Genomic DNA, 22,505 nt, shown 5'->3' on the forward strand with positions numbered 1-22,505 from the left:
TATTGAGTTCGTGAACCAGAAAAAAATAAGCTCAAAATGATGGAATTTATTTTTAAATTCAAGAAATTTCTTAAGATACTGAACTGTGGAGAAAAGAAGTGGTATATAAAAATTAAGAATTGATTAATATATTGAATATAAATTGAAATCATTAATATAACTTTTGGAAATACTTTTACGCTCGTTTTTCACAAAAATGACCCGTAGCTTATTATCATCTGAAATAAACAGCACTATTTTCAACAACTAAATTTTTTTGGAAAGATCCCAACTAAATGTGAATTCCGTCGACGATATTCGAAACTTACTAAATCTATTTGTTGCTTATAATTCTAAAGATACCTAGATGATAATTTTTTAACATGAAGGTTCTAACAGGTCAGAGGTCGGTTGGACAATAAACATCTTATGGCATTACCTAATCTTGGACTTTCAGTTAAATTGTAAACAGACGGATTTCAATATAAATAGAGTAGGAGTAGGATGAGTTAAAATTTTGTATGTTCCATACAATGTGAAGCTATGAAGTACGTTATAAATAAATTGAAATAAATGAATGTAAATAAAAAAAACATTAGCCGATATAGCAAAATTAATAAACATATTGTTACGAACTCGTCAACTACATGGGCTATGAAGCCAGTCCTGTTCGGTTACAAAGGAATAGTCCAAAGTTCTGCGATGGGGCGGTTGATATTGTTTTTTTTTACATATTTTTATTCGCAGCATCCATTTTTTTAATTAATTTGTTTATAATATATTGTTTTGAAAAAATCAATTTCCAGGAAGGCCTTTTTATTTGTTTGTTTACTTTTCAGAATCGAATTATTCGTGAAATTCTTTTGATATAAATACTGGCTTGTTTATTAGCGAGGAAGTAAATTATTGAATGTCATATTGAATGGATGGAAATAGTAAAAAGTAACCAGTGAATTTAAATAAATTATATAAGTTGTGAATAGTTAAATATTAGTGTATAATTATTATAAATAGTGAATAGTCTAGTGTTCAGTACATATTTTATTGTTTCAACTATTTAAATTAAGTATGTAAAGTGTGTAGAAATCCACTTCACTGCTGGAAATAGTTTAAAGTATAAGAAGAAAAACATTACATTGGTGTCAGGTGTGAGGTATTTTAAATAAATTAGAAATAGAAGATTAAAATATTATTACTGGTTTCCAGATAGTTCTACTTACCTAGGTTTAATATGGAATAATTTACAAATAGCATGCTCCTAATTTCTGGTAGGAAAAATTTCATTTAATCTGATGTCAAATATTGTTTCTCATTGGCAAATTGTGTTGTTTAGCAACTCGAAATAATTGTATGTGTATGATAATATGTAGGAATAAAGAAACTATTGAGTTTTCAGGAAAAATATGCAGTTTATAAATTGTCACTTGGTAATATTTCTAGTAATGGTGTTTGAATCTAGACGTTTTGTAAAATTTGCACATATATTTGCTCATTTAATATTTCTCTAACCTCATGTATGACTTGATAAATCTGGTAATGGATTAAAGCATTTTAAATCATATCCTTCTATTAATGTCCATAAAAGTTGTTCCAAATATCTTCTGAATTAAATTAGATGGAGCTCACTTCCAGTTTCTAACATTTACTTTTTCATAATTAGTGAAAATTATCTTTTATATAATAACTAATAATCAAGAGAGTATTTAGAAATAAACAACAAAGATTTTATTATGCTCTTTATAATTCAAAATATTAATTTTTCAGAGCTCTCTGAATCTTTCTAGAATGTCTGCTTTTAGATTCAGAAAGTGCTCTTTCTAACTCATTAATAATATGTAATAAATTATTCTGATCAGTTTGAAGATTACACTTTTCCGTTTCTACTGTTCCATCAACATTTGTTTTAGTTGTAAGTTCAATAGTTATAACTGGCACTACATGATTTAGAAGTGATCTTGATGATACTTGAGCCTCAAATCTCCATCGTAGGTCATCATAGTGTGGTTCTGAAATAGAAACTTCAAGAACTGCATGTATTTCATCTTGTTTTGCACTGTACAAATTACTTAATACGACCTGTTGGTCTGAAGAAAATCCTAATGTGAGAATCGAATCTCTAAAATCTGCATCACTCAACTGAAAATATATTATATATTATGTATTGCATCATTTTAATTTTGTTTTATTTCAAGAGAATACAATACGTTCTAACCTTATGTTTACAACTGAGTAATAATAACTGTGTAATACCATAAATGCAATTTTGTATAACATCTGTCTCCACTTCTAATTTCTTCGATAATGCAGTATAATTTTCTAAATTAGGGCCATTGTCTACAAAATCTGTTGCTAAAGTACAGAAGTCTTCAACAACTAGAAAAAACTTAAATAAATATAATATAATCTTAATGAAAAATACCTACTTTCAACTTGTTGAAGTGTCAGAAAATGTAAATGTTCTTTATGGGTTTTTTTTAAAGAAATTAACATTTTTAAGAAATAATTACTTCATATGGTATTCTTTATTCAATATTTAATTGTTAATAACAATACCTATAAGTACGTACATGAACGTGATATTTTGTTATTCTCATTTATATTTTGTTTTGATGATTTGACATGTGTCGGAGCCATAGAACTCGAATACTTGAAAATAATCATATTCGGTGACCGAAAAACAAACATAAAAGTAAAAAATAATAAAGAATTTCAAATATATCATTTGACATTATGAATATTTCAGAGTATATATTTTCTTATAAAGTAGACATAAACGAGTTTGTGATTTTCAACTGTTTCTTATTGATCATAATCATGGTTATCTGGTCATACTGATTTTGACATTCGTATTCCTGTTTTCACAGTCGCTACATGTCAATTAGTTTTCCCATAACATAAGTTTAAGTTATATTGAATCTCGTCGGATGCTTTTATTTCAAATTCAAATACTGTTAAGGAAGTTATTACACGCAAAATAACTTTTTAACTTTTTAAATTTTGAACATGAGTGAATCAGATTCAAGTAGCTCCATTAATGACGAAATCAAGGTAATTTGATATTTTAAAACAAAATATATTCTGAAAAATATTTATATGTAAGGCGCCTTACCAATTTAATTATTAAATTTTGTCAAAAATGAAATTAATGAATTAAGTAATCCTTTACTAAATTACTATTTCAAGACCATTATGTTTTCCAAAAAATATTCAAGATTATATTTAATTACTAACCTTTCAGTTTTGTTAGATTTCTGCTTTGATAGACAATGTATCCTTCGTACAATATTTGTTAGTTCATATAAAGTTGTAATTATTTACTAATGTAAAATAATAGTTGATTTAAAATGAAAATGGCTTAAGTATTAAGAGTTATTACTAGGATAAAATTTCAAGAAATATATGCCACTTTTTACATGTTCTTTATTTCACTGTTAAAAATATAACATCTGCTGTTTATAATATAAATATTTATTTTGATTGTTTTCAATTTCAGAATGCTCTCCCATCAGAATGGAAATACAAACTTCTCAAAAAAGTTGTGTATGGTTCACCTAAAAAATTAGAGATATGTATTAAAGTAGCTTTATTTTCAACTAAAGAAATTGAAGCTTGGATGGAAGCCTTGGAAGAAAAAGTACAATGTAGTTATTCCATATCTAATACAAGAAAATGTGCTGGGGAAAAAGTTATTTTTAAAAGGCGTCTAACTTGTCAGCATAAAACAGGAAACAAAAGTACTTATCCTAATCTAAAAACAGGTACAAGAAATACAAATTGCCCCTCTAGGATATCAATATCTTTAATGAGAATACAAAAAAAATATAGAGGAAAGGACCCTCCTGACCCAGATATGCCATGTATAATTGATTATGTGATTACCCATAATCATTCCTCAACTCTTTCAGTACGTTATAGAAGGGTTAGTAAGAGTGTTCAAAATAAGTTGAAGGACCTGTTTTCTGTTGGATATAATGCATCAACAGCTCATGAGTATATTAAAATAGATTTGCAAATAAATAATCCATTTAATTATGAGGAATTATTTGGTAGGTACCATATTATAAATTTTAATATTTTAAGATCATATTTAAGTATCATACAAATAGGTATGGCCTGTTCAATTCTTGGAAATAGCCATATATCTACACTCCTCGCCCAAATCTATGCATAAATTGTTATTTGGCTAAAACTTTAAATAAAATATATTAATGTTTCTGCTCTCCCTTCTTCTATAACACCTAGTATTTTTGCATGGAATAAATTTATTTTTCAAGATTGATAACTGTTTGCTAACCTTTAAAGAATGGGTTGCAGATATTGAGTGAAAGTAGAAGGTTCTAACAAATGCATGTAACATAGATTCCATATGACACACTAATTGATTTTTAAAGCATTAGAAAGTTTCAAAAGGCTGTAAGAAACCAGATCAGGGTCATGGGCTTATAGTTGATGCAAATTGAGACGTATTTTTGCAACTTCCAGCTCTAAGATAGAACATATTATATAGTTTAGAGTGTCCCAATATACAGAAGAGTGAATGAAAGATTTGGGCAATGCTTTATATAACCAAAGACTGATTTCTTCCTCAGATTCATTGCAATATATTTTAAGATTATTAAATTAGATACCTATCTTTTGTTGGGTGATTTATTTTCAATTAAGTAGATTTTGTTTGATTACTTTTAAATTAATGCATATTTGAATATTCTTATGTATATTAGAATGGGCCAAGAAAAAACATGTTATCTAAGGGATACTGTGAAAATATCATTCATGATATACAAAATTATCGTGATAGTTTGAGTCCTTAATAATAAAATTAATCGTATCTCTACGATTTTTTAACAGTAATTACATTCAAAAATCATCAATTATCAATCTGAAATATTTTATATTATATGAAATATTGAGAATAACTTTTTTTGTTGGACCACTAATTTTTTTATAAAAACATAATTTATCTTAGTATTATTGTACTTTTTAACGATTGGTTATCGATGTAATAGTATATTACAGGGGTCTCCAAACTTTCCAGCCTTAGGGCTATACTGATTACTCCAGTAAGTTTTGAGGGCCAAAACCATATTATCATCGTTGCCGGTGGTAAAAAGTGAAAGTGTCAACTGATGAAAAAAAAAGTCCGAAAAAGTACGCAACGTTTAAAAAAGGCTGCAAATCGGATTAAAGTCCGCAAAACTGCAACACTGCATGTTATTAATTTTCCTGTCATTATCTGTAATTTCTAGATTAGTTGTAGACTACGAACCATGAGGAGTAACGTGACACGACATGGCAGTAATTGGAATATATAAGAAGGTTAGTGGCACAACCACTAGTCAGTTCCTATGACACTGTTGTGAAATAAAATAGTGCGTACCTTCTTAAAACGTGTTTGTGCGTGTTTAAGTTTAAGACATCTTTGGAACAGTATTTTGATTTGAATTTTTGCTTTTGTGTGTGATTTAGTAGTATGGAAAAGCAGCGAAAAATTGATAGTGAATGCAGAAAATTCAAATATCAGTGGAACATTCAGTATTTCGTATTTGAGTCCAGTATTGAGATTAAAAAGGACAGAACAATATAAGAGCTCAAAACGGAAGTTTAAAGGTGCAAGTTTATAAAAAAAGTATATCCCCACTCAAATAAACAATTTGATTAATTGAGAAGCCAAATTTTTTTTAATATTGGAGTTATTTAAATGCATTAAAAATGAATAAAACTAGATAACCAAATATTAAAAAGTAAAATAATTCATTGAAAAATTATGATTTTATAAAAAAAATTTAGTGCTCCAACAAAAAAAGTTATTGTCAACATTTAAGTCGTAAATTTTTCTAAGTGGAAAAAATCATGTGTGATGCAAAACCAACGATAAATTACTTTTTAACCTCAACATCGAATGACTTTTATTAGAGTGAATTTAACTAAAAGTGCTAAGAAACCTTTTTTGTAGACGTGAAGTATTCAATTTTTTTTTGAAAATAAGTATTTTGAACCGTAAAAAATTGATATTTCTGATAAAATATAGTCGTTTTTTGGCCCAGTCTAATGTATATGTAGAACAAATGAGTACAAAAATAATTTATTTGGAACAAACTGCTCCGATGAGTATTTTTTCTCATAAAATTTATTAACAAATGCGATTACAATAAAAATATTTTGTAGTAAATCGCAGTATCTGCCCTGATAGGAATTTCTGCCATAGATCGTATAATTTCTTCACAAGAGAACATGGCTCAATTGACTATACTGACAAAACATTTTTAATCACAAGAGTAGAACAATATAATATTGAAATGGGGGAGAAATGTGCAATGATTGAAATAGATCAAGAGTCTTTTGTTATTGTGTAAGTATTTTAGGTGTTTTATTATGACTAAAAGTGAAATTATCATCATAAAATGCTATCGTGTATTATTATCATTAATTTTACTTAATTATAATGAAAATAAGTTTTCCGTATTTTGAATTAATTGTATACGTTTCATGTATAAATCTCAAATTTTCATTTTATGTTAAAAACTTACACTACTTTTTTAGGTAATTAACTAAATTTAAAGTGCTCTAGGTAGATTATTTTCTTATTACTTCACTTAAAATTTTCTCATTTCAAATTACAAGAAAATAAAGAAGAGAGAAATGAGAACTCAATTAGTCTACTCCATATATCTAATCTTTGGGTAAATGAATTTCGAAAGCGTGACGTGTAGAATAGAGAACAAACTGTTTTGAGAAAAATGAATATTTTTTTATTTTAATTATCACACCAAATATTGTTTAGGAAAAACTAATAAATGTAAAAAACCGTTTGATACAGGCATATTCATAAATTTTTATAATTTCACATTGAAAATTACATATTTCATAGTTTCTTACTTCTATGTTACATCTATACACATTCTATTGCAGTGTACAGATAGAAAAATTTTCTGTGTTATAAACTAATCGATAAACTTTTTTGTGTGGAAAATTTTTATTAAATTGAAATCTAACTTGATAAATAATCTTTTTTAATCTTGAATGTTTTTTAGGCTATGTCCTCCGTTATTCAAAAGGGTTCATCAATTTATAAAAGTTTCATCTGAAATTGTATATATGGAATCCGTTAATCCTGGAGATAATGATGACAGCAAAACTTTTTTTATGTCAACTAATAGCGCATGCGGTTATTTACCTCTTGGTGTTATTATTACTAGTTTAGAGAGGTCTGATTTGATTCTTAGAGGTCTAAAAATATTACAATCATTAGTAGGTGACACAATGTTTTACGGTAATAGGGAAGGCCCCCAACTATTTGTCATTGATGACTGTGAAGCAGCTGAAACAGCTCTGAATACTTTATGGCCTCAATCGGAAGTATTTTTCTGCATGTTACATATATTAAAGTCGCTTTGGAAATACCTACTTTGTTCAAAAAACGGTATTAACAGAGATGAAGCATTGACTTATTTCAATCAATTCAGGCAAATCATGATTGCTCCTACCAAAGAAACTTGTGATCAGTTGTTTAAAGAAGCAATTATACTTGCTGATAAGTACGATAATTATTTGAAAGTTTTGAAAGCATATTGGCAGAGAAAAGATATGTGGACTAACGCTTATCGACACGTTTATTTGAATCATAATTATCAAAATATACTCTCACTGGACGATTCTGAGACATCATCGTGTTTGATAAAGCAGTCTATCTTTCATAGAATGAGATCATTTAATGTAATCCAATTGTTTGATTTTATTTTGACAAAATTTGTTGACTATAATACAGGAAGACTACTGGATATAGTAAAAGATCGCGCATTAAGAAATATGTCAAGAAATATACCAGTAAATATAGACAAAGAAACAATACAACAAGTAAACGAATATTTATATTTTGTTCCTAGTCTTAAGGCTGGAAATACAAATTATGCTGTTAATACAGAAATTTTATCATGTACATGTCTCAAAAATAATACTGGATACATTTGCTATCATATTGGGTGGCTCCTACCATCACCTCCACCTTTTCAAAATAAAATTGAAGATGCTGATCTTAAAGAAATTTTCTATCAAACTGCTACTGGTAAAAGAGCATCTATAGAACCCGAACATCAAACGTCTGCAATCATTTCAAAAGATAATGTAAATGATCAAGAAAACAACATACAGAACAGATCAAGAGTTATTGAAGAAATAATAGTTGTAGGAAAAGAGGTATTAAAATTGGAGATTATACACAATGGTGATGAAATATTCATAAATGCTGACGGTAAACATCAAGTTCCTAATCAAAATAACGCAGGTAATAATTCGAACATGAGAACTATAAGGACAGACAGGGAACAGGTAATCTCCGCAGGGAAATTTATTATCAATGAACTATCCAAGTCGTTGAATTACATTTTAGAGAAATCACCATTTCAAGTAATGCCAGCATTACAAAAATTACTCAATAAAACAAACAGTAATTTAGATTCAGGAGACAATTTCATATTGGATTGTGAAAAGTACGTTCAATAGCATATAATATTTATTATTAATTATTGTGAGATTCTATTCTTATAATGACTGACCAAGTGAAACTAAAAAAGTATTTAAATAATTTATATTTGAGGGCATTACGAGTGAATCCATAGAATTTTTATCACATTGATTGCTGTTGAAGCATTAAAAAAGTGATATGAATAAGAGTGCTGGAAGATTACGTTCTATGAGTTCTATAAGCAATAATTGCATTAAAAATACTTCCCAACTCTCATCATGTGCTTGTTTTTTGGGAGTATCACTATAAGTAATTAATTCTCAGTCTTTTGCTCCTTTAGTATATTAGAATGTATACCTTTATTTCGAGTTTAATTAGTTCCATTAATAATTGTTGATTATTATTTTGTAATATAATTTATGATTATTTCGTTAATTTGTATGTTATTTTTTGAATTTCCGAAGTTCACCAGACAAAAAATTAGTAGTTCAGATTACTACAGAAAATTATTTGCTGTGCTCTTTAGTTTTAATTCGATTCCACTGAGTGGATACCATATTTTGTGCCAGTATTCTTAGGAGTATGTTCTATGTAGTCAGGTATTTTAACAGATCACTTATATAAAATAGGTGGATGGTGGTCAAAGTTGGTAGAGGGTAGGTGGCCTGGTAATTCGTCTGATCTACGTGTAACGTCATCTGTTGAAAGCCGACAGTCGAGAACATAGGAATGGCCGTTTCTGAGGATAAATATAAAACCGGATAGAAAATATCTTCTAAAATATTCAAATTTGGATTGTATTTAGATATTTTTATGCGATTTTATTATAATGTTTGCTTCAAGTTCATATCTATTTATAGAAATTCTTTATACCAGAGTGGCCCAGTTAACATAATGCCAACTTTATTTTATGGATATTTCAGATATCTGTTTAGTCTTGTGAAAAGAATTTATATTTAATAAGTATAATGCACAACCATAACCATGCCCAGATAGGTGTCCGCGGTCAAGATTATGAACAACAGGACTAGGTTCACGGGTTGAACCGCCTTGGAATTTTGAAAATTCTCTCGACTCCTGCTTTAGAGCCATTATCAAGAGAGGGGTGAGGATAGGGTGGTTATTCATTCATTGGTAAGAAGTGATCCGATTCCGTGGTCTCAACGCTTAGTAGAATACAGGAATTAAATAATTCGATAGAATACAATGAGAGAAAAGCTCAAATTTCGAGTAAAACTAATATTTTTTTAATTTATTGAATGTAAAAGACCGCTTGATCTAGATATTTTTCTTCTGTATTTCTATAGTATTTGTATGAAATTTAGTTTAACAAATACTAATTAACAAATCTATTCTTTATAACATATTAACAAATTTTATATTGTTTTCGGGGCATATTTTTCAAAGTCTCACAAGTACTTTCTACAATAAATTTACGAATATGTAAAATATTTGTTGTATAGATAAAATGACAAAATTCCACAAGTATCAATTCATCCATTTTTCAACTTAGCATTTCAAAGACTGATTTTGCATACGTTTTTTCCATTATTTTGGCACAATTTAAAACTCAACAAATAATTGCCATAATCTAAACTAAAATATACATTAGATGATGTTTTGGATAAAAAAAATGTACTAATATAGATCTTTTGCTTAAAACCATATGTGTAATGAACAGTTTCTATAAGTAGAAGGTGTTCCGACTAAGTGAAACAAATAGTGTTCTATTTGTTCGCATCTTTTGCGCGCATAAAGCATGCGCAGTATAGATAAAGTGTCTCGAACGAAAGCGAAAATAAACATTGTTGGCACCGTTTTTTCTCATACCAACTGTCTATATAGGAGTATTACATAAATGCTTAAAACATACTACAAAGCAGTTTGTTAACATCCAATAACCTAGACAACACAATGGCGTTCGTGACTTTTGCACTAAATGTGCTTATTAAGAACCGACCTCAAATCAAGTAGTTTGTTAAGATTTTCGGTTTACGTTGGGTTATAAATTAAAGAAAAAAGAATGCTTATTCTAGGTGAACTATGTCCTAACTTTCAGTCAAAATGTACTATTGGATCTTCATCTTTTCACAATTGGCTAGGAAATGCGTGAGTTGATATTTGAAGACTTACCTGGTATAAAGTTTGAATTTTGTAGTAAATAATACTTCTGTTTCTGTTGTGGCATATTATTTTCGTTTCCATCAATTTCCTCACCAGGATGCATGACAGAGATTAAGGAACTAGTATGGACTAGTTCCTTAATATCTTAACCTTTCCTCAGTTCCAAAAATTATCAACAACATATGCTCTAATTTTCTTGTAAATTATATGTAATGTAAAAATAGAACTACTTTGAATATAAACTATATTTTATTTATAGTCCAACAAAATTGATATTGTAGAAAATATTTGAAATATCAAAAGAACATCAACATCTTTAAAGAGTTATTCTTTTTTCTTTCCTCCAAGAACTTTTCTTCTTTGCTCAAACATGTGCCCATAAAGTGGTGGAAAGACTGAAAAATGTCCAAGTATTAATAAGAAAAAATTACAAAGTTGATATTTACTATATTAACATATTTAATGGAAAATAAAATATTTTAACCAATTTTATGCTCTGTACTTAAATAGAAGGGCGGTTTGAAAAAAAAATAAATATTATCTTCAATAAGAACTTTATTTCAAGCAGCAACGGCAGCTGACGTTGAAGTATTAGGAACTGGCACCTAATGCTAACTACCATTAGGGTACTATGCGAGCACCATTCAGGCAGAAATATTTATCATTAAGAAATTAGTGGAAAGAAATTATTATAAATGCAACATAACAATCCATTCTGGCAGTTCAGTTGTTATTGAAGCATTGAGCTCCACATCATCGATTCAAAATTGATTGGGGAATGTTATAGAAAAATCATCAACTCGGCAACAATGTCTTTATGGTTTTAGGAATCAAGAACAATAAACCTGCAGTGGTAAAGGACTGCATTTTTAGAAAGTTTCGGGAAAAGGAAGAATCCAGTACTGGTCATAACCAAAAAGTTCCTTCAGGACTGAAAGATATAAGCAATAAGAGAAAGAAACTCCAAATTACCTAGTTTCAAGTTGCCTTGCTATAACAAACTAAAAAAATGCTTTGGACTAAAAATTTGTAGGATCAAGGATATAATCTCTTGGAGCCATCCTAGAAGATACGGGAATCTATTAAAAAGGGAATTTGAAATACAATTATCTGAGTTCAATGAAAATATTTTTATTCAGTTTAAACCTGTAAATGATTCCTATTTTACATGTTGTGCAATAATGTTTGAACAGTAAACTAACATAATTCAGTGTATTTTTGACTGATATTTATAGTCCATTTGATGTATTTAGTACTACTAGTTACTTTTCATTATACCATTTTCTGCATCTCTTAATATAAAAGAAAATACTTACTGGGTAGGTATAACAGCATCAAGAAAACCAGAACATGTTGATAATTGAAAATAAAGTTCAATTCATTTGGCATTTTGAAAGAGTATAAGTTATTTTCTCCAACTTCTTTTTGAGCCCAGTACAAGCAGAACAACTCTCCCGTAATGCCTATTGGATATAATAAAATAAATGTAGAATATCTGAAAATGAAAAATGCCCAAACTGGATTTTACAAAAGAAAACAACAATGGCAATCGTACATTAGTAATAGAATTCATTTTACTTGAAATGATATAAATTTTCCTATATTCAGCTTCTGAATTCCAAAAATGTATTAGGTTTAATAATTCAAGTTTCTTCTTGTTCACACACAAAAATCAAAGAAATACAAATGTTGAATAACCTTATCGTTTCATATATCAGTTTTATTTATTTTAGGAATAATTGAACTGAAACTAGTGATATCTATCAAATTATTACAAGAAATCTTGTTCGCATAGGGAAGCCTAACAACTTTTTTACAAAATGAAAAATAAGAGAAAAAGGTAATGTTATAACCCTAATATAGCATCCAAAACTAATATTGATTTATGTGGGATGAGGTAGTTGGTATCATGAAATCAATTATCTTTATTTTTCACAATTACTCCCAAAGAGTGAGCACTATAATCAAAACTGCTTGGCAGAAATATGAAAAAATAAGGTTCTCAATTCGCCCCTCCAGTTGTAAAGCAGTATCCTCTATTTTTAGACAAGCTGTTGGCTCTATAAATAAGATACATAATTCTCTGAATGAAACGTTAAACCACAATTTGAGATTATTGATCACTAGAATCAATAAATTTCTGAATTACAAAGCAAAAAATGAATTAATAACATCAAAATAAATTTCATACATGAGGCGGACAAATCTACTTATAATTTAAAATTTTTAATTTGCCAAGGACTAACTGGTGCAGAGTATTTTTGTTTAACCTTTTGCTAACATAAATGGATTTGATTGTTTTCCAACACGTGACCGACATTTACCTTAATAATCATATGTTTTTCAATACATATTTAGACTTGAGACTTATTTATGGTTAAATTTTTTAAAGAAAACTGTATATTCTGTCAATTTATTATTCTTTTGTATTTCACTGCAAGTTCAAAGTTGAAAAACAAATGTTAAACTTCTTAATTTGTCTTTGTATGTAAATATTCCAAATGTATACCTATTGTTCCAAAAAACCATTAAACGCTAATGATATGTTAATTAAAATACAATATTTGAAATCGTTATTTGTACATATCATGACACCATTGGAATTTTATGAAATGTAATAAATATTCAATTGAAAATTATCAATATTATATTGGACGGTTTCAATTGATAATTAAAACGTAATTACAAACTCAATTAACTCCAATTATTATTTATTGTATGACACAAGTATTGTTGAAACCAGCTAGTCTGAATATCTCTTTTCTATAATTGGCACTATATAGTATATAAATTGTATACATAATGATTAAAACTACACATAATTACTTAGTTAACTGAAAATGTCAATCTGGGAACGAAAGACCATGAAATGATTTATATTATGATCTTAAAAATAAATTTGGAATGTCTGGTGTAAGATTTTTAAATTTTAGAACAAAAAATTCTCTAGTCTCAACCAAGCAACAAATATAAATATTTTCATTTAATAGACCAGAAAGTTGGGAATAAACTAAGTCACACTAAAGCAAAAAATATTCTTATGAAAACTTGTGTTGACTCTTAAATACATGACATTGTGTTCTTAGTAACTTTGACAAAGATTACCAAAACTCATAATGAATGAATCATGATTTCATCATGATAGTTGCAAAATTTGGTGATGGTTTAGCTGGAATTAATCATGATGAAAAAACTGATCTTGTAGCAGTTTTTAAGATTAAATGTAAGAAGTACATCAAACTCATTATGGAGTATTATTATAGTATAGGCCTACATTTTGTTATTATGGAATGCAATGAAGCAATCTTCACGAGATTAAATGCATGGCTTGATTACCTCTGAAGTCCTATTATAAATGACACAGAACATATTTTGGATGTTTTTATTTTTACACATTTATTAGAGAAATATGTAAATATTTGAAATAAAATTTTGTGAATTGTTAAAATCAATCAATTTATTAAGACGTAAATATGAGTTTCTCTAACTATTGCTCTATTAAAATATTAGATACTGATAGTGTTGTAATATATATTTAAAAAATAGTTTCAACTATTATTAAAACGTATTATTATGAGAGGGGTTACCAAGTTATAGTATGTGAAACTAGAGATTTGAAATCCTTGTCTCATTGTTTAACATCTTATATAAAAACCTATTTAAAAAAATTAAGATTGTTTCGGATTTCTAGTAAGTAATTAAATGCATATGTATTATAAATTTTTCAAAGTTTCACATAATGCTCGTTATTAACAAATCAAATTTACCTTAACCACGTCAAAGCATAAGGTGCTGCATCTACCAACGAGAGAGCGTACATACTGTATCTAATAATTTCTGTGATTGACCATGCCACAAGGCATAAAGTGAATCCAATTGAACTCCGTGGTGTTTCTGTTGCCATAAGGACTCCGCATACAATTATGACTCTAGATGCAACTTGAACTGCTGTTATAATAGGACTGGATTTCACTAATTTAAGTGCCGCATGTAATACTTCTAAAACTGCAGCATTTTGGAATATTATCAAACTCCATTTCACAGTTTCATAAAGAGACTCATTATGTGCAAATAGATAGTAATACAGAAGTTGTAGTAAAAGATAGGACCACCTAAAAAACATTTCTATCAATATAAAAAATCTAAAACCAAATATTGATTCAAATTAATGTTTATATTGAAGTAGTAACATTGCATTGAGACGTTTGCAAAAAACTTGTGTTATTCACTCAACATTCTGTGATATTAAGTTTCAATCCAACAGATAAATAAGCAATTTCCACATTCAGTTAAACATCTCGAAGACTCTATTTTTCGTTTTTGCTAAGGAATCTCTGAGTTGATAATGGAAATGAATAAATTCATTGCCTAACGTCTCTTCCAAATCATCAGAATACTTATGACTAGTTTATTGGCAAGATTTTTCAACTTGTGTTTTCAACAGAGTGTCTGGAATAGGGTAATAAACATTTGTATGAAAACATTCTTGTCCAGAGGAAGGTGATCTTTCTTTTACTCTGAGTCATCTGTCAGAATTTTTCTGTTCTTTTTTTGCGACAATTATCAAAACTATAATAATTGTGAACTTCATATAGTGTTTTAGCTTTTTCTTCATATTCAGAAAATTGTCTGTCTCTAATGTCTTGGCTTGAGATTGTTGAAACTTCTTACTAGCAGCATTAAAACAATTAAGAATTACAAGCCAAACAATGACTAGAATACTAGTTCTGAATGTTATAATTTTCGATGCAATCCCGTAGCATCAATGAGATCGCATCAATTATTACAGATCACTCTATTTCTAATGCGTAGCATACATCAAGTCGTGGAAACCAACGAGTTTGAGAAAAACTCTCAACTCTCCCAATGATGTGTGAATATAGTGAAGAAATTGTATATTTTTATAATTCAAATGCTTCTGTTACAGATGCAACTGCACATGATCCTATCAAAGAAGTAAAAAGTATTACTCGATAAAGACCATATTCATCTATTGAAAAATTAACATCTTACCCATAGATTAAGAAGTGAAATAATGAAATAAATTATAATACACTGAAAAAACAGTTAACTTCATTCAAAGAGAGAAATCTCGAACTAAAAAAACCATTTTGAAAAGAAAAGATACTTAAACTAAAAATAATTCATTCAAACCAAGAAAAATTTCTTGGTTCAAGATTTTTCTCTTGATTTTGTTTTTTTAGTGTAAATTCCATAGAAAGTTTTTGATAAAAACTAACTTGAACCAATTTTTGAAATGGATTATAAATTCTTTTTTCGTCCTGGGCCTCATGGTGTTATCATAGTGTAATAAAAAAAGTTTTCATTCCAATCTTGTTTTATTATAGCAATGATCAACAATACTTTCGTTATTAATGAGCTACAAATTTTCTAATATTTCTTCATTATTTTTATTTTCCGATTGAATGATTTGAACTATTCCTTGATATTAAATCCCTTACAGTTTGTAATCTAAGATTTTACATAGCTATATAATTTTTAATGCTGGTTTAGTCAAAGCTTTGTTGAACTATGCCAAAAATAAAACAAAAAAAAATTATAATGCTCAATTACAGGGTGACATCACAGGGCTAAAGACATCAATATAGGACATAAGAAAGTAGGTATAATCAATAAAAAGTAAATATATAATTATAAGTAGCATAGCCGGAAATAAATCACTTTATATAAAGCACTTTTATGATAATCTTATCAAAAAACATTACATTATGTACTGATAAACATACAAATAATATAATAAAATAATAATACTAAGCATTTGTGAGGTCCTCTAGGGTTATTTGTGCAGAAGGTTTTTTAATGCTAGTAAAACTAAGAACATACACACAAAAGAAAATATATTGGTCTACAAATTTCTTTGATGTCTGTATATTCAAAACCTTATTTTAAACCTCTTTGTTGGATATCCTTGTAGTGTCAAATTAAACATTTTACATTCTGCCTTTTGTTCGACATATCTATACTATACTACCTAAATAACTTCTATACATCTATAATCACTAGATATTTCATAATTTCTTAAAATTAATCTAACTATGAAATATCAAAATTTTGGCAGCATGTCTGCAATAGTTCATCTCATCTCTGTGGACTTTGATATAGTTTTGCCAAATTGCACCATTACATTGTCTGGTGGCTGCTTAATCTTTGTTATTTCTTCAGGTGATTGCTTCACTCAAAAATATTTTGTTGTATCAACACATATTATAGTTTATTAAGTTCACTTAAGATCAGAAGACATAACTAGTGCTATTACATTATTGAACCTTAAAAAATATAATATAAACTCATACTCAAGTAATATGAGACATGTAGTATAATCTGAAATGAAAAACTTTGGGGCAATAGAATAACAGAGATATGCATTATTATTACGAGGATTAATAATATATTACATATAATTCTCAAGGAATGAATAGAGAAATTATTTTGAAAAAAGAAGTACACCGCATGAAATGTTAATACTGATTCTGGTTCAGGCTACTAACACAATCGACATAACTAAAGTTTATTGGTTATTTGCGTAAAATATATTAATTGAATGAATGCATGAATTAATTTGCTGATGTAGTTTTACAATAACAATGTTTGAATAAAATGAAATAGGTAATACTTACCCTAATGTTTGTAAACTATTATAAGCAATCAGATATTTAGAAGCTCCACTACAACCTTTACAACTGCTTTCTTTTGCCATATTTATTCTATACAGTGTATACCATACTATTGAACAATAAAGCTAAATTACATTTCCAACTAATGTCTTCAACTGCTATATAACTAGATATATTACCCAGTCTGCGCACTTTGTACCATACAGGTAACCTGTAGTAGTGGTGGTACCAAATTTTTGTGGTACCATTCTATACCTTTCATTATTTCGTTCACAGAACAATCGATTATTCTGAAGGATGGAAATGTCAGTAAGAATGATAGGTGACAATACCGATACCCTGAACTTTAATCTAAGTAGTTTTTAAAATTTTAGGATGCGAATAAAAACGAAGTAGTATTTTTATCAAAAAAAAACTATTATGAATTGTGAGAAAATATAGATTCGTGATTTAAATAAAATAGTTACAATATAAACATTTGTACTTATAAGGTTTATTTAAACTCTATTTGCTTAACGTGTAAATAGTTACAATTTTTTCCAGTATGTCGAAAGAGACTCATATGGATCGAGATTTAGATCTCTCTAATGCTAATAGAGGTGTCTGGCTTGTCAAAGTCCCCAAATATGTTTCTGAACGATGGGAAAAGGCCCCTGGAGATATGGAAGTTGGTAAACTTAAAATTGCTAAGTATGTATATTTAAGTAAATAAATAATATTTATGTTTTATTACGATGATTTATATCAATAAAAGTATCTATTTTTGGCAAAAGTGGTTATTTTTTTCAATGAATTATATTAGAGAATTACTCATTTTAAAATAATTGTCTTGTTTAGACCCGTTGGACAAAAGGCACAAGTTTCCCTTACACTGTCTTCAGCTATTCTCAACCTCAACGAACCTGGTCAGGAAAGTATTCCCAAAGATCACAGACTTGATGTGTCCACAGTTACACAACAAACTTTGGGAGTATTTTCACATGTTATACGTAAGTACATAATTTTAAATTCATTATAATACTCAATTGATCAAATTAGATTTGATTAACAGTTTTAGTGAATAAGAGACATGTGGAAATGGTGTACGGAGGAAAGAATACTCATTGTTTTACTTTTAGCTGTAAACACAGATGCTGTTATACCAGAAACAGAAAAATTGTATATGGAAGGCAAGATAGTACAAAAACTGGAATGTAGACCATATGCAGACAATTGTTACATGAAACTAAAGTTAGAGTCAATAAGAAAAGCTTCACTACCAGCAAGGCAAGTTAAACAATTGGACAGAGTGGTGCAAACGTACAAACCTGTGTCTGATCATAAAAATAATGTTAGTATATATATACATATATATTTAATTAATAAGTTTCACGTTTATAATTTCCTTAAAAATTATGTTTGCAACTTCATGATTAATTTGGTTTTAGATTGAATACATGGAAAGAAAAAAAGCAGAAGGCAAAAAGGCTCGTGATGATAAGGATGCAGTTCTTGAAATGTTGTTTGCGGCATTTGAGAAACATCAGTATTACAACATAAAAGACTTAGTAAAAATTACGAAACAACCTATCACCTATTTGAAAGAAATATTAAAAGAAGTCTGCAATTATAATTTGAAGAATCCTCATAAGAATATGTGGGAACTCAAACCTGAATATAGGCATTACAAACAAGAAGAAGAAAGCGATACTAAAAAGAATGACTCTGATGATGACTAAATGCAATTTCAAGTATGCACATTTTTGTATTTATTTAGAGTGATTATGCTTAAAGTAATTTTATCAATCTATTATCCCCTCCAATTAAATAACATTCAGGATTGATTCCAAATTGTCTTTAAGTATTCTGATCTTAGTCTCTAACTATATCGGAGTTTTTTAATACAAAATATATTACAAATTATATTTTATGAGTTATGATGTGCCTTGCAAAATTGTGCTTGGGTTCTTTGAAGATGTAGTATAACCCAATTTTCACATTTTGAATATTTAGCTCCATTTGTTGATAAATGAGTTGATTTATTTATCATTTAATGGTGCAAGTTTCCTTCAGTTAGCTTTCTAAATTCTGAGTCAGTTGTCTTTAACATGAAATTATATCCAGATATGTAACAACCTTCTTATTTTTTTTCAGCTCAAGGTATTCTCTAATCTGGTTTAAAATCTTATCTTGAGTAGCTTCATTGCTCTGGATGTAGTTTTCTACATTTACCAGAACATACTTAATATCACTCCAGTAACGAATTTCTGAGTTGAGATGTTTGAAACTATTGCTTGCCCTTAGTAACTCAGGTTTAGATAAATTGGATGTATTCCTATTGAAAAAGTAACTGAACATATTGTCTGTTTAATTCACAAATCTCGTAACTCTATAGCATTAAATTTTACAGTAGACATAAAAACTTATTAATGGAAAAAATTGCTTGAAGATTTGACCTGTTTTTATATTAATAAAGGACATATATCATATTTCAATAAAATAATTGAAGGAAAAAGGTACAGGTTGATTAACAAGGATTGCAGTTAGCTTTAAACAAAATAGGGGTTTTGAGTTGATGTTCTCTATTTCTACTTTTAAATTGTATATTTTCTTGAGCCTTCACGAGTGTTTCTGTTAGATGCGTTCAGAAATTTTGTATCTAATGGTATCAAAATGTTGATAAAAGAAAAAACAGAATTACGTGGTTTGCGACCTAAGCTGACGAATATTTGTTCCATAATTCATAAATAGCTGACCAAATAGTGGTATTTATATTACTAGGGGATGGGTAGTTAATAAATAAATTTTATGTAAAAATTTTAGATAGTAAATAACCACATTGAATTCTTGTATATGGATGAATTTGAAACATTGTTAATAAAAAATGTAATTAAATGTATTTTTATTGCCTATTACAAAAACAAACTTCTCAAATAGGAACAGTTGGTAATATTCTTAATTTTTACTACCATTGCACTAACGATCAAAATTACTGTTTGTACTTGGATCTTTCTATAAGTCACTGGTTAATATCTGGTATAATGAACCAGGGTGAAAGTTGGTGTAGTGGTAATGAACACTATATTCAGTATATTTCTCAAAACTGATTTGTTAATTTTGTCCACCAAAAAGGCAAGATACAAAAATCCCCCCTTTTGGAAAATTTAGCTCCAGTGGACTAAAAGTCATGTATGTTGGGAAGTACAAAAAATTGTAATTAAGATTGAATAGAAAGAATCACATCAGATCTTGAATTATACGATAATATAAAAGGAAAAATTATTTAATAATTTTGTTACAGAATAGAATTATGTACATTGAAATATTTTAGAAAATTACATTTTTGATATAAAATAAAGACTTAGTGGATCAACTCGGTAATTGGAGACAGAAACACAGGCTGAATAATATATGTGACAAGTATGCTATGTTGAATATGCAGAGCCCACAATAACTGTCACAGTAGCCTGGAAACTAGCACATGCTAAATGGCGCACATTCCAGGTTTAGCAGAAAGTCGCACCAATTATATTCTTCAATTATGGTATGAGAATTGTTGGATGTGGTTCAATTGAACCATTTTATAAATCAACATCAATTAAAGTGTAAAACATGGTACAATGTAGTTCATACCAACCACTTTATAAGTCAACATCAACTATAGTATTCAGCTTGTTTGGAAGTAGTTCAAATGACCCATCTCGTAAGTTAACATCAACAGATAACCAGATGTAGTGGTTCCTACCACCCTTTTAATAATGCAACCACTACATACCTCTCTAGATCCACGATTTTGCTTCCTCAATGATAGGATAAACAATAACACTATTACAATAAAATCTTTTAAAATGTTTCTAAGGGATTGAAAAACTCATTATATCATAAATTGAATGACATAAACGTTTTATGCAACTAAAATAAGCAAAAATTGCATTCGCAAGAAAAACTAAATTCTAGAAACAAAGTTAGTTGGGAAAAATGGGTTATATCTTTCAATTTCGTCGCCGTCATTGGCGTTCTCGGTTAAAGTTCGTATAAGCGAGGAAAGAGCTCTTTCTGACTGGCCAGGAATCTGTGCCATTTAGCGTATACTCTGGAAACTAGAGGTCCTACGTGTAACAATAATTTTGAGGTTTCAATATAAAACGTTTTTAATAACAAAATTATATTAATAAAATATTTATTACAATTTTTGAACAATAGGTTCATGAAGACAGTTAAAAAAATAAAAGTATATAATTTTTTATAAAAAATAAACCACCTACTGAATATAAATGCTTTTTATATGAGATTTCAATAAAATCACATCAAATAATTTAGACATATTTTAATACTTAACAATAAATTTATGAAAATGTTATATGCTCATATATACGTCAGCAATAATTTGATCTATGTAGGATTCACAATGTATGTGTGAGTAGTTAATAATTTGACCATAAGTGCGTGCGTTAGTTACGTCAGAATACTGTGGTACAATTGACACAGTAAATTTTTGTTGTACTCAACTTGAAATAAAAATTTCTTCTGGTATAGTGAATTTTTTTTAAAACCACAATAGCAGCCAGATTATAGATTCTAAAATTGTACATAGATGAATCCATTAAAATTTTACATAAAAGAAGCAAAAAAGCATAAGCCGTTAATATATACAAGGTGGTCCAGATATGTACAATAATTTCTAGATCTGTTAGTTTACGTCCAAAATAAAAGTACAGCATTTATGTTAACTTATTTTAAACTGAAATAAGGCCCTTTGAATCCTTCTTCTTCAAAAGTTCATACTTTGGGAGCCATTATAAGATATAATAATTAATTTCGTGTCACCTACCCAACCGAAAATACCCTGTGTTTACATAGGACATTAAATCAATTATCCCCATATTTTATAATAATTCTCCAAATATCAACCTACAGCCATAACCTTTTGAGGGAAAGAATTAAGTTAACAAAAGTTGTACCTCCTTTATTAATTACTCGTATTTTCGAGCTATAGAAATTGATGGATATAACTCTGGACCATCTTGTATATATAAACCCGATTTAACTTGTGAAACAATTATCTAATGGAATTATTTTCAGGTATGAGGATTTAATCACATGTGAAACACCAATTTTATTGAGTTATTGCCCACCATTGGATGACATAGGCTACCTACATATATGCCTTGAAATATGTAGTCTTAAAATTTTTATAAAACATTTTAAAACTAGGTACATAAAATTTGCACATATTTATACTAATTTATATAAAAAATGTATAAAACATTGTAAAATATCTCTCTTAATATATATATATATATATATATATATATATATATATATAT

At 28.5% G+C, this 22,505-nt stretch overlaps 4 protein-coding genes across 10 annotated transcripts; 2 read left to right on the plus strand and 2 right to left on the minus strand.

Annotated features, from left to right (window-relative positions):
• Window positions 1-1,681: 1,681 nt before the first annotated feature.
• LOC130891534 (COMM domain-containing protein 2-like) lies at window positions 1,682-2,609 on the minus strand. The gene is made up of 3 exons (XM_057796357.1): window positions 2,403-2,609; window positions 2,192-2,352; window positions 1,682-2,115 (listed from the first exon to the last, which is right to left on the minus strand). The coding sequence occupies exons 1-3, from the start codon at window positions 2,467-2,469 to the stop codon at window positions 1,732-1,734; spliced, it is 612 nt and encodes a 203-aa protein (XP_057652340.1). The 5' UTR covers window positions 2,470-2,609; the 3' UTR covers window positions 1,682-1,731.
• A 19-nt stretch (window positions 2,610-2,628) lies between these two features.
• Window positions 2,629-8,875, plus strand: LOC130891372 (uncharacterized). Of its 3 annotated transcripts, XM_057796049.1 has the most exons (5): window positions 2,717-3,027; window positions 3,473-4,025; window positions 6,145-6,328; window positions 7,011-8,304; window positions 8,366-8,875. In XM_057796049.1, exons 1-5 carry the CDS (start codon window positions 2,983-2,985, stop codon window positions 8,384-8,386), a joined length of 2,097 nt encoding a protein of 698 aa, XP_057652032.1. In that variant the 5' UTR covers window positions 2,717-2,982; the 3' UTR covers window positions 8,387-8,875. The 3 variants fall into 3 exon arrangements, with proteins under 3 accessions (XP_057652021.1, XP_057652043.1, XP_057652032.1); XM_057796038.1 differs by having other exon boundaries at window positions 2,629-3,027; window positions 7,011-8,875; XM_057796060.1 differs by having other exon boundaries at window positions 2,716-3,027; window positions 3,473-3,737; window positions 7,011-8,875.
• A 1,919-nt stretch (window positions 8,876-10,794) lies between these two features.
• On the minus strand, window positions 10,795-17,491 carry LOC130891529 (very-long-chain (3R)-3-hydroxyacyl-CoA dehydratase hpo-8). Its single transcript, XM_057796350.1, has 4 exons — window positions 17,203-17,491; window positions 14,332-14,676; window positions 11,881-12,059; window positions 10,795-10,959 (listed from the first exon to the last, which is right to left on the minus strand). The coding sequence occupies exons 1-4, from the start codon at window positions 17,280-17,282 to the stop codon at window positions 10,889-10,891; spliced, it is 675 nt and encodes a 224-aa protein (XP_057652333.1). The 5' UTR covers window positions 17,283-17,491; the 3' UTR covers window positions 10,795-10,888.
• Window positions 17,472-22,460, plus strand: LOC130891496 (general transcription factor IIF subunit 2). 5 transcript variants are annotated; one of them, XM_057796308.1, is made up of 6 exons: window positions 17,520-17,690; window positions 17,743-17,889; window positions 18,037-18,188; window positions 18,318-18,529; window positions 18,627-18,929; window positions 19,333-20,073. In XM_057796308.1, the coding sequence occupies exons 2-5, from the start codon at window positions 17,744-17,746 to the stop codon at window positions 18,915-18,917; spliced, it is 801 nt and encodes a 266-aa protein (XP_057652291.1). In that variant the 5' UTR covers window positions 17,520-17,690; window position 17,743; the 3' UTR covers window positions 18,918-18,929; window positions 19,333-20,073. The 5 variants fall into 5 exon arrangements, with proteins under 5 accessions (XP_057652286.1, XP_057652299.1, XP_057652278.1 ...); XM_057796303.1 differs by lacking the exon at window positions 19,333-20,073 and adding an exon at window positions 22,261-22,460 and having other exon boundaries at window positions 17,472-17,889; XM_057796316.1 differs by lacking the exon at window positions 17,520-17,690 and adding an exon at window positions 17,498-17,504 and having other exon boundaries at window positions 18,627-20,073.
• Window positions 22,461-22,505: the final 45 nt, after the last annotated feature.

This window comes from Diorhabda carinulata, chromosome 1 (assembly GCF_026250575.1).
Source record: "Diorhabda carinulata isolate Delta chromosome 1, icDioCari1.1, whole genome shotgun sequence".
Taxonomy (NCBI): domain Eukaryota; kingdom Metazoa; phylum Arthropoda; class Insecta; order Coleoptera; family Chrysomelidae; genus Diorhabda; species Diorhabda carinulata.